The sequence below is a fragment of the Odocoileus virginianus genome, chromosome 24 (genome assembly GCF_023699985.2).
Source record: "Odocoileus virginianus isolate 20LAN1187 ecotype Illinois chromosome 24, Ovbor_1.2, whole genome shotgun sequence".
NCBI lineage: Eukaryota > Metazoa > Chordata > Mammalia > Artiodactyla > Cervidae > Odocoileus > Odocoileus virginianus.
This window is the reverse complement of record NC_069697.1, coordinates 8,412,170-8,430,484: the sequence shown is the minus strand read 5'-3', so window position 1 is coordinate 8,430,484 and position 18,315 is coordinate 8,412,170. Positions and strand designations below refer to the sequence as shown.

Here is an 18,315-nt window from a genome sequence, read left to right as displayed (position 1 = left end):
TCATCTTTTGAAGATATGAACTCAGTTCTACATCAGCTAGTGATCGGTATGATTCCTTGCTGGGTCGCTCTGGATCATACGGTTACTCAGAAGAAAGAAAACCTTACAGTAGCAGGCTAGAAAAGGATGATTCAACTGACTTTAAAAAGGTACTTGGGTTATTCAGTTATATTTAATTAAAAATAATCTCTGTTGAGATTTTTATGTTTGGATATTACTCCTGGAAACTCAAAGCACTTTCTTAAAATGACTTAACTTTAATTTTTCAGTTTTTGGCAGTTAATGGTAAGTAGAATATGAATAGCTATTTGCTTGCCTTTTTAAAGGAAAGGGGAAGGTAACCAGGACCACCTGCACATTGACGTTTCTTAGGCCAGTCCTATGGTTGAGCTGAAAGGGACATTGAGTAGATTTGGAGCAGAGTGGGTAGTGTGCGTGTGTGTGTGAGAGAGCGAGCCATCTTTTCTTTATTTGTTACCAGGAAGCAGCCAAACAAAGAATATGACTTTTCCCAAGAGAATATAATATTTTCTAGGTAACTGAAAACTTAATGATAGTTCAGGTGCTATCAAGGATGAAACTAATTAAGAAATAAGTCCTGGAAACAAAGCAATCTAGAATTTTGAAGATCAAGATTCTTCATATTTATAAACTTTGAATAAATATAATGAAGTTGATTGAAGGAAAAGGAAGGTTTGTAGTAATTGTACATGTCAAGAGAAATTTGGCAGCTATCTTAAATTGCCCATTAAGAAAGTAAAATCAACAGAAGGAAGATAGGGGTCAGTTTATGTTAGGAATAAGATTCAGTCATTTGTTCAGTAAAGAACTGAACACTGAAGTGAACTCAGTAGTGAAGTTCTACTTGTGGCCAGTGGAGATGGAGATACTTTTCCTGCTCTGATGAGTATCTTCCATGGAGTAGGCAGACAGACTTGATCATATAATCATACAAATCAGTGGATAATTTCTAAATTTGAAACCATTATGCTGAAGTAAAGACACAGTTTTATAAAAGTATATAGCAAAAGGAAGTGACAGGGTCTGAGGGTAGATTTCCTGTGGTACATACATATAGTGGAATATTACTCAGCCATAAAAAGGGATGCATGTGAGTTTTAATGAGGTGGATGAACCTCGAGCTAATTATACAGAGTGAAATAAGTCAGAAAGAGAAAAACAATTATTCATATTAAGCATTTATATATGTGGGGTCTAGAAAGACGGTGCTGATGAACTTATTTGCAGAACAGCAGTGGAGACACAGACATAGAGAACAGACTTACGGTTTTGGAGAGCGGGGTAGGGGAGGAGAAGGACAGGGTGGGGTGTATAGAGAGAGAAACATGGATGCGTACATGACCATGTGTAAAATAGACAGCCCATGGGAATCTGCTGTGTGACTCAGGGAACTCAATCAGGGCTCTGTAACAGCCTAGAGGGTGGGATGGGAGGGAGCTGGGAGGGCAATTCAAGAGGGAGGGGACATATTTATAACTATGGCTGATTCATGTTGATATTTGGCAGAAACTAAGACAATTTTGTAAAGAAGCTATCCTTCAGTTTTTTTAAAAATTAATTTTTAACAAAAGAAGTAAAAATTCAGCCAAGAACAGAAAGACAATTAGTAATCAACTGGCAAAATGGGAGAAAAAGATGTTTCAGATGGAATTACAAGCACATGGACCAGCCTGATGGTGGGAAGGTACATGATGTATTGAAGTAATTAAATTTTTGGTATGGCTGGTAGAGATTGTCATTTTGAAAATTTAACTCTTGATGCTTTGTATACAGTAGATTAGAAGGAGGTCAAGAGAGCAATTCTAATAATGGAAATATCTAGGTAAGAGATAAATGTAGCCATGTGTGGTTGTAATATTAGAGATGAGGGAAAAAGAAGTAGTAGATTCAAGTGTTAAAAATATTTAAGAAATCAGTCACTTTCCTTTTAACTTTAGTAAAAATAATACAAGTATAGTGATAAATGCCACTGATGTTCCATCTCAGTGTCAGGAATTAAAGAGGGCATGATAGGCAGAAAAGCTCACAGACCCCAAATAAAGATCACAACGGCTGTTTATAACCTCAGCTGTGGTCGCTGCACAGGTATGTGGTCCCTCTTTATCAGATAACTGAGTTTTTTAAATGGAAACTGAAAAGTCATGGTTTTCAGTTTAGTCATAAGTTTTAAATCCTGGAACTAGTTTTTGAAGAATTTATGTGGGACAGAGACGCCTGCATAACCAAAAGTTTCTGCCTTGAGACCACAAAGCATTTAAATACAATATATTTAATGTATTTATTGAATAGCTCATGTGTTACATGAATCTTCCTGTTTTAATATTACAAAGTGATCACTGGGAAATCTTCTTAAAATAGAAAGCAGGAAAGTAATTTGTCCTTCTCCACTAATCCGTATAGCTTTACGAACAAATTCTAGCTGAGAATGAAAAGCTGAAGGCACAGCTGCATGACACGAACATGGAGCTGACGGATCTTAAGTTGCAGCTGGAGAAAGCCACCCAGGTTTGTGCCTTCTTTCCTCTTTGTTACTCTAGAGGTAATGTCATTTGTTTCATCTAAAAATTGCATTGTAATTTTCTCTTGTGTTCTGGATGTAAGTTTGGTTATTGATAATAGCTTATTTATTAATAAGGAATCAAGATAATACAGCTTACTAGTAACTTTATGTTTTTCTAATATAGAAGTATAGCCTTATGGTGGAAAGTCGAAGTATTTTTAAGCCTTTTAATCTATATTTTAGTACATGAAGGATTTTAAATGTTTTATTTCCAACATACCAAATGTAGGAAAGCAATAAAGGCATCTATACAGAATCTTGGGCTTCCCTGGGAGCTCAGTGGTAAAGAATCCACCTATCAGTGCAGGAGATGCAGGTTCAATTCCTGGGTCAGGAAGATCCCCTGGAGAAGAAAATGGCAACCCACTCCAGTATTCTTGCCTGGGAAATCCTGTGGGCAGGGGAGCTACAGGACTGGCAGGCTATAGTCCATGGGATCACAAAAACAGTCAGACACAACTTAGCAAATAACAGCAATAATTACAGAGTCTTCTTAAAGCCATAAAAATTTTTTATAATAGTTTTTATTCATTTAGAATGTTTACTGTTAAAAAAAAAACTGATTTAATAATAATTCTGAAAGAAAATAACTACCTGGCAGAGATAATTTTAGAAAAGAAACTTGGATAGCCAAGCAGAACTAGGCCTTAGATCATATACATCCTAGCCTTGTATATAGGATTTAGGATGTGTATGATCTAAGAATTGTTTTCCAAGCTCTTTTTTCGTAAAGCACTAGTTCTGGGAGATAATAAGTGCTGTCTCCTCTTCCTCCTCGTTCTTCTCCTGCTCCACTTCAAAACAAAAAAAGAAAAGAGCTTTGTGACCCATGTAACTGAGAAATACTGTATATTCTGTATCTTGGAGATTTAGCAGGGCTGATTTATATGTTAAAGGCTCTAAGGAGTCCTATAAATTATAAGGAAATCAACTTGTTTAATGTTAAACATAAGACTTTGTAGCATAAACACATTTCTACGGTAAACTTTTAGAATCTAGTTTGAAAGTAGTCATCTAGAATGGCATCTTCAGTTCTATAAATGAGACATTACTTTGACTAAAGACTCAAGTAATGAAAGTTTACTCTGAAGATACACAGAGAAATACTGTAGAACAAGAACACATTTCCTAGTGAGGTGTCATAAAAACTTGGAATGTCACACAAGTTTAAACTTGCTGGCTTACACTTAAGTCTCATGGTAAACTGGAATGTCCTCATTCTTTAGGTTGCATTAATAGCTTAGTGAGCCGCTGCAAAATATCATAACTAGTTCCCTGAAAATAGCTTTAGTTCTAGACATTTGGTCATCATACTTTCTAAATAAAAACAACCGTTGCCCCTACTGCAGTATTGTGTCACTGTGGTGACCCTGCTCACTGCCTTCTCTGTACGTTTCTCTGCTTTTCTGCCTGCTCTGTTGTCGTCTAATGCTTCCTGTAACTTTCTCATTCAGACTCTACAAGAGAGGAGAACTGATAGAATTAGCCAGTTATCATCAGCGTGAAGCAGTCTCGTTAGTGCCCATGGTTCTATTTGTATCCATTTCACAGGACACTGGACAATTATTGCAAGCTGTCTTTGGGTCAAGTACCAATTTCTGTTCCCATTGACTGTGGTCAGAAAAATAAGTCACTGAATTAGAGTATGAGATACCGAGTAAATATTCAAAACTAATATCTTAGTTGGAAACACTGCATAAATTTCATTTCAAAAATTTAGGGGTACATGTAAAAATAAAAGTGACAGAATGTTAAACTTTTTTTCAACTTTATTGAGTTATTTACCCTGAGTATTTAAGTCTACTGTGAATCTGTGTATTTTTTTAAACATTTCTTTGATGACTATTTATGAATACACATATAGTGGAAGTTTTGATTGCACTGAAAAATTCCAGTAGTTGCATGGAATTTTTCCAAGGAAAACAATCATCTTACTAAGAATTAATCTTGAAATAGTAGATTGTGGACAAAATTTTTTTATAAAATTCAACAATCATTGGCTGATATGTTTAGCAAGCTAGGAAAAAACAGAATTGGAAATTCCTTAGTGGTCCAGTGGTTGAGCCTCCACACTTTCACTGCTTTGGGCCCAGGAAGCTGAGATCCTATAAGCTGCACACATGACCAAAAAAGAAGAAACAAATTAAGCTTGACGTTTAGGTCTGTTTCATAGTTTTCTGCCAAGGACTACAGAATCGTTGAATCCTGCCTTAGTCCAGCCACCCTGCTCCCTATACAGTCCCCAAGGGAGCGAAATAGGCTAATTTGCCAGAAACCAGTTGATGAATAATTATTTTGTCAAATATCAATTCACCAGGTTTCCTCAATGTGATTTTAACAGCTTTAACTGGAATATTTACCAAAAAAATTAAAGTTGTTTTTTTTTAACCTAAAATATTAGCACATGAATCATAAAATTGCTGAACTGTCCCTATATGAAAAAAAAAAAAAACAATAAAATGCTAATTTTCCATTTAACATTTTAGTAATTTATGTGTATTTGACACTGTTCCAGCAATTTTTAATTTCTTTCAGTTGTTGTTTAATGTCTTTTTAACATTTTACAATCTTTTTAGCATTTTACTATTCATTTGCACTTGCTTAAGTGGCATATTTAGCCTTTGTTTTTCTAGCAAAGACATCATAAGTATATCAGAATTGTTAGAAACAGTCTCATCTCATTTGTAATTCTGAATTTGATTTTTAATAATAAGCAACTGGAATACCTAACTTTTCTTTTTCCAGAAAGAGTAAGCACACAAAAAAAAACAGAAAACATGTAAATAACAGACTAAGAATTCCCTGGAGGTCCAGTGGTTAGAACTCTGCACTTGTATTACCAAGGGCCTGCGTTTGATCCCTGGTTGAGGAACTTAAGATCCCATAGGCTGGGTGGTGTTGGTTCCTCCCCCCTAAAAATCAGTTGTATGAGGACTCCCTGGCAATCCAGTGGTTAGGACTGTGCTCTTCCACTGCAGTGGACACAGGTCCGGTCCCTGGTCAGAGTGCTAAGATACCACATGCTGCATGGTGTAGCCAAAAGTCTTTTTAGTTAAAATTTAAAATATATAAAAATAACTAAAACAACAGATTGGATCGCCATGATTGTTGTTGTTGAGTCTTTAAGTCATGACCTTTATGACCCCATGGGCTGCAGCACGCCAGGCTCCCCTGTCCTTCACTGTCTCCCAGAGTTTGCTCAGATGTATGTCCGTTGAGTTGGTGACACCATCTAACTATCTTGTCCTGTGCTGCCCTCTTCGCCTTTGCCTTCAGTCTTTCTCGTGTATGTATCTTCACCAGTGAGTTGGCTCTTGAGGTCAGGTGCCCGAAGTGTTGGCGCTTCAACATCAGTCCTTCCAGTGATTATGCAGGATTGGTTTTCTTTATGATTGACTGGTTTGATCTCCTTGCTGTCCAGGGGACTCTGAGGAGTCTTCTCCAACACAAAGTTCAAAAGCATCAATTCTTTGGCACTTAGCCTTCTTTCTGGTCCAACTCTCACATCCATACGTGAGTACTATAAAAACCGTAGCTTTGACTGTACGGACTTTGTGGGCAAAGTGATGTCTCTGCTTTTTAATACGCTGTCTAGATTTGTCATAGCTTTCCTTCCAAGGAGCAACTGTCTTTTGATTTCATGGCTGCAATCACTGCCCTCAGTGATGTTGGAGCCCAAGAAAATAAAATCTGTCACTGTCCAACTTTCCTCATCTATTTGCCATGAAGTGATGAGACCAAATGCCATGGTCTTAGTTTTTTGAATGTTGCATTTTAAGCTGTTTTTCACTCTTTTCTTTCACCCTCTTCAAGGGGCTTTTTAGTTCCTCTTAACTTTCTGCCATTAGAGTACTATCATCTGCATATCTAACATTGTTGATATTTCTTCTGGCAGTCTTAATTCCAGCTTGTTACTCATCCAGCACAGCATTTTGCTTGATGTACTCTGCATATAAGTTAAATAAGCACAGTGACCATTTAAATTCCCAATTTATAGCCAGTCCATTGTTCCATGTCTGGTTCTAACTATTGCTTGACTGGCTTCCCGGTTTCTCAGGAGACAGATACAACAGTTTGGTATCCCCATTTTTTTAATGAATTTTCCACAGCTGCTTGTGATCTACACAGAGGCTTTTGCATAGTCAATTAAACTATTAGTAATTGCCCTCTGCTCTTCCCTAGTAGCATATTGGACATCTTGTGACCTGTGTGCATACGTAAGTGCTCAGTCGTGTCCAGCTCTTTGCGACCACACAGATTGTAGCCCACCAGGCTCCTCTGTTGATGCGATTCTCCAGGCAAGAATATCAGAGTGGGTTACCGTTTCATTCTCCAGATCTTCCCGACCCAGGGATCAAACCCATGTCTCCAGCATCTCCTGCACTGGCAAGTGGATTCTTTACCACTGAGCCACCTGGGAATCACTCTTCCAACCTGTGGAGGCTTATCTTCCAGTGTCATGTCTTTTTTGTCTTTTCATACTGTTCGTGAGGTTCTCACGACAAGAATACTGGAGTGGTTTGCCATTCCTTCTTCCAGTGAACCACATTTTATCAGACCTCTTCACTGTGACCGGTCTGTCTTGAGTGGCCCTGCACAGCATGTTTCATCGCTTCATTGAGTTACACAAGTCCCTTCACAACGACAAGGCTGTGATCTGTGAAGGGGAGACAGCCATGATTAGATCTTTATTTATATACTAAAACTATAAAAAAAATTTCGCAAGAAGGATCAAAGAGTAACTGCTTTACAAACCCTGATGGTACAAAAATATGAATGTTGAAAGAATTGACAGAAGAGAAAACTATATTAAATGTTTTTGAATTGCCAGATTAATGAAGTTGTGCTTAATCACAAGGAACTGTTTGTGTGTGTGTATGTAGATAGTTTTTTAAAGGATATTTTGTAGTTAATGACCATAAAAGAGGATTCTTGTTAAGTAGTTAGCAAAAACTGTTCTTGGTAAATTTTTAAAATTGGTTATTCAGCACATCTGGGGGATGAACCTTTTGATGAATTCATTTTCAGTAAATCGAACAGGAATCCCAAGGGAAATGTATGAACAGAGGTCATTGTAAATAAAAACTAAGCACTTGCTTTTTTCCCACCCTGTGCTCAGCACCCGCATGCACAGCTCCCTGGTTTTGAACGCAGCGTGCGGCTTAAAGCCCCGAGGGTCCCTTTCATCTCGAGATCGCTGTAGTTGACTGTACAGTGCAGGAAGCAGGAGAGAGAAACATGAGACCTGAGCTTGCCAGGAAGAGAAAAGCTATATAGCTGGGATTTCTTATAAGTGACAAGAGATGTGATCCTTCTTACCAATTTTGGAGCATGGATGGTTAGAAAAGAAAAGTTTAGAGAAAGAGCTAGCAAGACTAAGAGAGCCATGAGAGAGGGGAAGAGGCCAATTTGCAGGTCAGACTGCATGGGTACAGAGGCACACCATCTTGTCCAAACTGCATTTCAGTCAGGGTCCTGGAATCTGAGCGTTCGGGTTAGCCTCTCTTCACTGTGATGTAGACAGAGAGCTTGAGCACGGGAGGGAAGACTGGGGCTGTTTTGGCTTTGTGCCCAGTAGTCACCCATCCTTGCTCCCGGCTTAACTGTGAAGACTTGAGGCAAAATGATACATAGAGAATGGCCAAGCATTCCTCTAATAAATCTTGGTTTTAATTTCGGTACAAATTCTGTTTTCTCTTTTCTTTACTCACACTGTATCATTACTCCTCCTGAATAGCATTACAAGAACAGAGGAGCATGGCAGGCTACAGTCCACCGGGGCATAGGAGTCAGACGCATGTGCGCGCACACACAGCACAGACACACGTTGCTGTGGTCCTCTCCCCTCCCCCATCCTTATTGCACTTACATCTCCTTGTGTTTCTTATCTCCTTACAGAGACAAGAAAGATTCGCTGATAGGTCCCTATTAGAAATGGAAAAAAGGGTAAGTGTTGATCTTAGTGAATAAATAATCATTTTCCCCCTTTATTTTTTGCATAAGCAATAGGTTTTCTTTTAGTTTTGTTTTTATGGACTGTAGTTTTAATTAGTTTAAATTGATATTTATTAATTTGATTATGAATGTCTTCTAGCTTATCTTCTTAATAAAGTCTTACAGGATAAAATTACCTTGTTAAATAAAATTTAATTTACTGTGTTATTCTTTTAATGTACCAAAAAACATATCTTCATTCTGAAACATACACATTGTGGTAGGGAATCTGATATTTTTTAAATGCCATTTATCTCTCTGATTATCTGTGGTGAAACACTTAAAACACATTAATCATATATATATTTGGTTTAATTCTTTGCAAAAATAAAATACTTCCATTATTAAAGTTTTTAAAGGTATGGAGACCAAATTTTTGAATTCTTTTTAAAGTTAATTTAATAATATTTAATTTTGAGCTTAAATATTTAACTTAAGTAGGCTCTATTAAACCAAAAAATTAGTATAAGAAAATCCTTTTACCATTTTATGTCTTTCTCCGGTTTCTTGTCTGGCTATGATATATTCACTTGTATTTTTCTCCCTTTATTATTACTGTTACTGCTCAGGGATCTGGCAGTGGGCATAGGAATAACTGCACAAGTTTAGTCTGAACAGTTGAAGATGTATATAAATGATCAAAAGTAAATGGAAAAATGCTTAAAGAGTACCTGTAATACTACTGAGCAGTGGCTAGATTTTCAAGGTTTCAGCCACAGAAGAAGTTACATACTGTGGAGCTGTGATCTCTCGATCAAAGAGAGTCAAGAGTACTTGGTATATTTTCTTCCATTCCATTTCAAAAATAGCCAATTTACCTTTTTAATCCCCCCAAAAAGGAGAAAAGTGATATAAATGCAGAATAATAGACAAAAAATTATCTATGTCATTTACTAAATTGTAATGTGTAATAACTACTAGTTTTATTATGATTTCATCAGGTTTTAGAAATCATTGTTCTAGGCTTTTTAAAAACCTATTGATCTAACTTGTAATTGCTAAATTTTAGAATCAATTATTATATTAAATGTAATGTTATTACATCACAGTATAACGTATGGAATTTTATATCCAAGATATGTAGAAATAGTAAAGAAATGTTTTCAGTTCTCCATACTAATAGTTGGGGTGAAAGACATTTACTTAAAATATCACTTGTTTTTGAGATAGTCACATTTTAAAAGAATATTTCATTTTTTGTGAAAATGTGTTTATTACAAAAATTTTAGCAAAAGATGAAAGTAAAATCTCCCTATCATGCAGAGATAAGTAATGTTTTTCATCTAGGCTTATGCACTCAAATAATATACCCATGTTCATATTCTGACATTCCCACCTGACCTTCTTTTTCTGCCTGTCAAATGCAGATAAATTACAAAGCAGTTAATCTACTCTCAGTTTAACAGATGTTGTAGTCACAGTACTAATAATAACTGCTAGCTTTTATTTAGCACTGTCTTACATACCAGGCAGGCACTGAGTTAAGCACTTATATCTGCAGTTTTTTCTCTTAACCCTATTTTTAAATGGTAGTTAAGTTTCTCAGATATAAGAAATTGCCTGCAACTTTACAGTTTGCAGTTTGACAATTCAGTACAGTGTTCTTGTCTTGCTTTGCCACTAATTAGTTAAAATCTTGAAGACACATAATAAAATTAAGGCTGATGAGGGTGTTCCCCATCAGCTGGAGGAAATATTCTATTGCTGATATTGCACAAAGTTATGAGGATCAAATATTACATGTCCTGGTATTCTGAGAAGTGCAGTGGTTTTTATGAATGGGTTGTGGCTGTATTGTTAACTAGGAGAAAGTTCTTTTTATCAAAAATAACATTTTTGTCTACCTAATAATGTTTAAACATGCTAATATAATAGAAAAACATGATACTTATAAGCCTATGAATAGGATTCCATCTGTTTTTTAAAATCACATACTCTAAAAATCTTAACATTTACAGTAAATGTACTGCTTTACTAAGTATCAGCATTAATTATTAATCTGGGAAAGAATGTCTTGGAAATAGTGTCAATGTGATTAAACTAAATTTAAATGGTTTGTATCTGAAAGGTGACCGGCAAGAGTCAGTATCTTCGCGGCGGTATGACCTAACCAAAGTTTTAAGCACATTAATTACTGCTGCTTGCTTCTTGCATAACACCCTAGAATGCTTATTATTTAAGGGAGAATAAAAGTGCACACTGCAGTAATATACTGTATGTTGCCTTTGCCTGTCACTCTTTGAAACGAAGTGGCTTAAAATAAATGCTACAGTTGCTTCTTTATTAGATTCACTGCATTAATGCTGCACAGAGTATAAAACTAAATACAAAGCTCTAAAGTCGACTGGACAAATGATGACTGGTATACATTGTGGGTGGAGGAATAACCATCTTTTAGACCGTTTTGAAATTTTAAAATACACATACTTTATTCACGTTTGCTTCTTGCTTCTTATCACTGTAGAGTAATTGCATCTGTGTGAGTTTTTGCTTTTTTTTTTTGCTTTTTTCTTTTCTGTGCAGTCTTCAGTCTTGAGTATCAGTTTCCTCTATCCCTAGTTTTATGTAAACTAAAAACAGTTTGAACGTGTTATGTGGCATTTTACCAGAAGGTCAAAGCTTTAAAGAAAGAGCTTATAGGAAGTAGTAAAGTAATGATCTTCATATTTATTTCTCTCAAATTTTGGAAAGCTCTTTACATATCACCGGCATCACATCTTTTTCTACACTGCTCCTGATTTGATTTTTTATTCTAAATTGTCACTGTTTCACAATTTAGAAGAAAATTTAAGAGTATAATTAATTATATCAGTAACATTAATACCTTAAATTCATCTAGGAACGAAGAGCTCTAGAAAGAAGAATATCTGAAATGGAAGAAGAGCTCAAAGTAAGTAAACAGTGCTGTGGTATAAACTCAAATTTCACAATACTAGTATAGATACTATGTTTATTCATTGTTCTTAAAGTTGCTTATGCAGTTTGTGAGTTATCTATGTCTTGTGCTTCTATTTCTTCCTAAAGTCAGGTTTTAGGTGAGCTAGAAAAGTATTTAAAACTCAAATTCTTTTGATAATCTGTTTTTATGGCACTTTTGATGTTCAGGTATAGAATAAATAAGATGATATTGACTAAGACTTGGGATGTATCATTTATTCTTTACATTTCAAATATTTTGTTCCCTGGGGAGAAAATGGTGAACGGGGATCATGCAAAAATGTTCTTTGAAAATGAAGGACATTAGATTTGTGGACAGAGGTACAGCTTATTGAACTCTGCATCACCTGTGAAAATAGATTGGTTTTGAATATTGGAAGGAATATTGAGTATTTGAATATTTGAATATTGCAGGAAGAAAAGCATAATATAATTAATTGATTACCTCTTATTACATTGGCTTGTATAAAATAATCATATTATAAATTAATGAACTAACACATAGGATATTATGCCCATAGAATTAGAATTTTAAGATTTAAATGTTTTTCTATTGAATTATTTGGTTTCTTATTGGAACATTATTGAATAACTTTGGAGAAAATTTTTTTGGATTTTGTTTGTGTATTTTGTTTGCTAAGGAATTTTAGAACTGCACTGTTTACTTATATAAATTTCATGGGATATTCTCTTAAGACTCTTAATTTTTTCTTCTTATATTTGTTGCCTATGATTCTTTATATTTCCATTGTACTCTTCCACTTTCTTATTTTTATTTTCTATTTCTTTATGTTCTGATTCCTGCAGAATCTGCACCAAATAAAGCAAATTCAAACTCTGAGAGAGTTAAATGAGCGACTGCTGACTGAGAATAGGGCCTTGACAAGAGTGGTAGCCAAGCGCTCAGGGTTCTGTAGGCAACTGCAGTCTGTGAATCTATAATTTGTAGTTTCATCATTTCTTCTTAGTAGAGCCAGGCAGGTGTTTTTGTATTAGTAAGCGTGTCTTGAGCTCACTTTTACGAATTAATGCCATTGTGTCTGGAACTTGTCGTGTAACTGTTTAATTGTGCATGGCTTCTCAGAATGTTAGAAAGTGTTACTAATTGTGTATTGTGACTGATAAACTGCAGTAAACTAAGGGAATGATCTCAGCATTTAGGTAAAAGACTTACCTGCACTTTTACAAAGCTTGTGCACATTTTTGGCTCTACAAATTTTTTAGCACTTAAAAATATGACTTTAAAATTCTTTACTAGAAAATGGAACACAAACAGTGTAACATGTATTTTATATATAATTAATATATGTGGAAGCTGAAGATTAAACATGAATTATCTGCTTTTCAAAATAATGTCATTTCAGTCAGAACCATCTTAATTAATATTACTCAGTTCTCTATTCTAGAGGTATCCTAATAGATAAACTTCAGATTACTATATTTTATATCCATACATTCTGAGCACAGGTTAAGAATTGATTGGTTCCACATAAAATTTAAGATAGTTTTGCAAGTAGTTTTACTTTTATCTAAATACATAACCTAGTACATTTTGAAAGCTGAGGAAAGAGACCTAATTATCTTGGAAAATATGTTTTAATGTCCAAAATAGAAGCTATTCCATTTCCTATCAAATCTGGCGGAGCACATGTCACTTGAATCATTTTTAGTAGAGAACCCAGTTGACTTACAGTATTTCCACCCCCTCCTTCACTTTGTCTATAAAAAAAACTTATTGGTTTTCTGGTGTAAGGGTGTGTGTTTCTGTTTACTCCAAACACTAGTAGTATTTTTTATGCTTGGATATTTTAAGACATTCAGGCTTATTACTTTGGCTTGTAAATTATTTTAGTCTAATGATAGTAGTAATTGCTTTATTATTTAATTGAGCACCTATCTTGGGTCAAACATTATGTACTAGGCATTTAAACTTAATACAAGGTAAATCATTTAAGTAATTTTAATCATTTAAAAGAAGTCTGATTCCCTCAAAACTTCCCTAAATAGTTGGGTTTTCTTGTGGAGTAACAGTGTGCTTTTGAGGTCTGACATAAACAAAGCAAAAGGCCTTAATTTAGGCTAACAGAAACTCTTAAAGGAATTCCCTTTAAGAGCCTATTCTAACATAAAAAGAGTCTTCCTTTCCTTGGCTGCTCTAATATGGTATGCTTGTGAGTCATGATGTCAAGTGATTTAGTACATTTCAGTTGATAACTTTGGGAGAATAAACCTTTCATTTCATCATTTATTAAACTAATTAGCTTCACAAATTGTGGGGAGGGACCTCTTTTTTCCTGATATATGTTTTAGTCATTAGAAGTATATATAACTGACAAAGCTTGTTCATGTGTCTTGTGGTAAAAACATAACATTTAAAGAGGAACACTTTAATCTCACTATTGAATTCAAACTTTTTCTTCTATTTTTCCTCTCACAGATGTTACCAGACCTGAAAGCAGACAACCAGAGGCTAAAAGATGAAAATGGGGCCTTGATCAGAGTTATAAGCAAACTTTCCAAATAAAAAAAGCAGCAAGTAATGGAATTGCACATATTAGTAACCCAGTGGACCATAATTGACCGTCACTGGAAGCCTGGGAAGAATCCTTGGAGACTGTCATTTTTGGATATCCTGCCAAATGCCCTCTTATCTAGGAGTTTTGTTTAATTTTCTGGTTTTTTTTTTTTTCTTGTATCAAGACCATTGTTTCATGTTAATGCAGCTGCTGAGAAGAATTTTTTTTATGACTGAGAAAACTTGTTTACAGCTCCAGCATATAAGGAAAGTGTTCAAGGCCAGATATGCCTCAGATATTTAACCAGTAAGCCTTAGTTGTACATAAATACTTTTGTGTCAACAAAAACTCAGCTCTCACAGAAGACAGTTATTCAGCATTTTTTGATGTGCCACAGTTTCCAGTTTTTCAATATTTAATTTTATTTTATTTTTGTGGTTTTTTTTTTTGTTTTTTTTTTTTGCTTTACATCTAAGTTTGGGTTTGTATCTTTTCCTTCTAACTCTTCATGTGGCAGACTTTCTGTTGTCTCACAGCTTTCTCATTTACAGAAAAGAACACTTGCTCCTCTGAAATCATTGTCATATATTAGGCTAATGCTGTTGTCCCCACCTGGAACTGAATTGCTTGGTGGAACATTTGCTTTCACTGTTTGTGCAATATGCATTTATTCCTTTTATGAATGCTTTAAAGTCCATTGAGATTAGATTCTTTAAGTCCTATTTTCTGCCTTCATTGGTCACTTTTTGTTTTTGTTTGTTTTCTATTATTGTAGTATAAGATGTTAGGTTCTGTAATCTTCACATTCATTTTAGCAGGTACTGAGTGATGCTGTATATATAAATAAGTGTACTGTTTGATTTTTAGACCACCACATGGCATGCTTGACTATTATTTCAAATGTCTGTTAATGCAAAGTAGGCTACTCCATAATAGTGTTAAGAACAAAATTTACTAACAAAGTGATATAAAGACTTAAATTAACACATTATGTGGAGCCCTATCTTTACAAAAGTTTTCTACTGTAAAATGCTTTTACTTTTATTTGCAGTTTTCATTTGATAGTATTCAACCATAATTAAAGTTGCATAAGATAATTGCTTCACATTTCACATACCTATATTTATCTGAGTGCTGTCTAAAACTGTTGTGCTAGCCAAAGTAATGCTATAAAATCATTTGCAGACTTAACCCGTGAGTTCGTGTTAAATGCACTGTTATTGCCATGTGAAGAGGCATTGACTTTGATACCACCATCATGTTCAGACCATTTTATACATTTCAGTGGCCTTTTTTAAAAAAAAAGAAAGAAAGAAAGAAAAGCAAAACCAAGTAAATAGTGAAGATGGCATTTATTTGGACAAATAGCTTTTATATTTTCATTAAACCATGCAAAAAGTACTATATCTTTCTGGCACATAACTGTCTCCTTAACCACTGAACAGTTCAGCCATTTGAATAAATTGTACATTGTAAAGCTTATAGTAGCTAATTGTATTATTGATTGTATTGTATACTATATTAAATGTGAATTTGTACCCCTTCATTTTAAAAGGTCATTGTGTTCTACTGCCTATTTTAGATTACTTTGGGGTTGGGAAAGGGTGTTTTGGTAAGCAGGATTTTAAGTCCTCTCTTGATTGGTTTTATGAAGATATAAGGTTATGCTCTTACTACCAAGCTCAGGATTCTTGAATTTAAAGGTACAAGGATAGTTGTGGGAATTTTATTTTTGGTTACATTTGAACTGTATGAATGGTGGGTCTGAATATAGAGAATTTCCATGGTCTTACGTGGACGTAAAACATACAGATAATTGATCAGTTTGAGTGACTGCAACATATTCTGGTTGCACAACAGTTAGGCATGCTAAGGATTATATTTGTGAAGTTTGGATGCCTGTGAAGAATGATTAAATACGTGTTTCTAATATTTTAGTGTTTTGTATTTAGGTTATTTATTCTTTGTATCTAAAACTGAACAGCTACTGTGCTATATTGATTTTATTGGTAGTATTGAGCAGACCTTGTTTCTGCATGAAACTAGTTGCAAAACCCACTATTTTGGAAATAAAAATGTATTTTGACATATACAAATAAAATGAATAAAACTATTTTAAATGTGTGAACTTTTACTGAAGACATTTAAAAACTTTGTTCTGAGATATTTAAATTCTGCATGGGTATCTTCACTAACTGCTTTACTTGGATTCCATTGGAATACTTTTTGAAATTGTAATATTGTGATAACTTGCACAACATTGTACATGCACATCTGTAAATTTAAGCTTAATTGCCATATTTATGCAATCTGTGTATCAATTTGAACAAATGTTTATATATTTTACATAAAGCTATCTGTGTGCAGAATCTGAGAACTAGTTTTTTTATGATAAGTGGGTAAAGAATAATGATGAAAGTGAGTTTCAAGATAGTAGCTTTGTAAGCGTAAGACTTCTTTTACCTAAGTATTTCGTGGCTTCTAAATTAAACCTGTGCTTTTTCTTAATTGTAGACGTAGACTTGGGAATACATATAAAGATAATATTCCATTGAAACGTAAAGTAGTAGATCATTCTGCAACCTAGAACTGTCCTAAATTTCAACCCCAATCTAACTATACATCTGCACGTAGATAAGAGACATTTCTGGTTTGGGAACTTTGGTAGAGGACTTGCAGTGGTAAAGCCTGTGTTTAACAAATTAATACAGCAAGACTTGAATTCTCTTGTTTCCACTTCCAGTACATGCTTACAGAATGATAGATATTCCTGTTGTTTTTCCTGCATACAGAAAAGAATTTCACGTGCAAATACGTCAAACCAAATGCAAAATGGCTATAGAACTATCTAGGAGAGTATTCATATCAAAAGTAAAGTAGATATTCACTAATTCATTAGGCTGCTTTATTCATTTGCTTAAGAGTTTATTAGTTCAGTTGCTCAGTCGTGTCCAACTCTGCGATCCCGTGGGCTGCAGCACACCAGGCTTCCCTGTCCATCACCAACTCCCAAAGCTTGCTCAAACCCATGTCCATCAAGTCAGTGATGCCATCCAACCATCTCCTCCTCTCTCATCCCCTTTTCCTCCTAAGGGTTTATTACCACTTAGTCTTTCCTGGCAAATCTGAGACAGTCAGGACTCCCAGTGTCAGCACTGAGTGAGTGGTATAAAAATCAAACATCCAGAAGTCAAATTGTTTCCAAACTAGTACACTGTATTTCCCGTAAGAAATAACAGCCTTGTAGGTTGTCCTCCACTTTGTCATTATAAGCAGAATACAGAACTAACTCTCTGACCAGTTTTTAACAATCCATTAGTTGTTATATCTTGCTAGAGAAAACCTTTGGTTGCAGAGATGAAAGCTGACTGATAAGCAGTCTTTTCTGTGATGTTCCATGTTTTACACTGTGTGTGGTCTCTGTCAGAGTGTGCATATGAGAGTTGTCCAAAAAGGGTTGGGTGTAGAATGAAGTACTTATTTTCCTATTAAATATCTTTAAGTAGCTAAGTACGTTTCTTGACTTTCATTTTAGAAAGGTTCTCGGGTTATGTGCTGTGAAACAACAGTGCTTTCTCTGGTGTCATGTTGCTGCTCCAAGCCCACCAGATGATCAGATTACAAAGTGATGAATTTAAAAACATAGGAGCCAGAAGTTTAAAATTCTATAATAAAATGACATAAATAATTCTTACTACTGTAGCTTAAAACTTTACAAAAGTTTTCTAAAGTTTATTAGAAGTAGGCATTTTTGAGCCAGGTTGTCCTAACTTGTCATTGCTTAAATTTCAGTAAACATACAGGTTACAGAAATTAACTGTCTTTTAATTAATTTTAAAAAGCTGAAGAGGAAAAGAAAGGGAACTGTGAGAAGAAGTGAGCAATCTTAGATTTTGTCCTGGATAACATTGAGTTTGTCAAGCCTGTAGTTTGTCTTGCAGGTCTAATGAGAATGGAAGTGAAAAAGAGAAGGAGTTACCTTCTCTCCCCTTCCCCACACTCAGATTACGCATAGATTTGTTTTGATACAGGTCTGTTTCAATAGGCTATCTAGTTTGATCTTTAAACAACAGGCTGGGTGGCTATCGGTGAGAAAGCTGAGATGCACAGATTACTAACTGGGTCAACATTCCAAGCCTAGTACAAAGCTAATCTCTTACCTAAATTTAGTGGTGGTTATCATTGTTTTTCCCAAATCCTCATCTAGGACTTTCCCCTCTGTATTGCTTAGTTTTATAGTTTTACATGTTGAGATGGTGTTTCTTGGGTTTTTTGTTTTTTTTTTTT

At 35.0% G+C, this 18,315-nt stretch overlaps 1 protein-coding gene across 8 annotated transcripts in view; it reads left to right on the top strand.

Annotated features, from left to right (window-relative positions):
• PPP1R12A (protein phosphatase 1 regulatory subunit 12A) overlaps nucleotides 1-16,141 on the top strand; it is a 164,460-nt gene extending 148,319 nt beyond the window's left edge. For 6 of the 8 annotated variants that reach the window (XM_070454257.1, XM_070454252.1, XM_070454255.1 and 3 more), the window contains 5 exons: nucleotides 14-149; nucleotides 2,422-2,526; nucleotides 8,480-8,527; nucleotides 11,415-11,465; nucleotides 13,950-16,141. In XM_070454257.1, the coding sequence (XP_070310358.1) occupies nucleotides 14-149; nucleotides 2,422-2,526; nucleotides 8,480-8,527; nucleotides 11,415-11,465; nucleotides 13,950-14,036 (427 nt within the window). In that variant the 3' untranslated portion in view covers nucleotides 14,037-16,141. Of the gene's footprint in view, nucleotides 1-13; nucleotides 150-2,421; nucleotides 2,527-8,479; nucleotides 8,528-10,643; nucleotides 10,675-11,414; nucleotides 11,466-13,949 lie in introns of all 8 variants that reach the window. The other 2 variants (XM_070454254.1, XM_070454253.1) reach the window with 1 other exon arrangement.
• The last annotated feature ends 2,174 nt before the right edge of the window (nucleotides 16,142-18,315 follow it).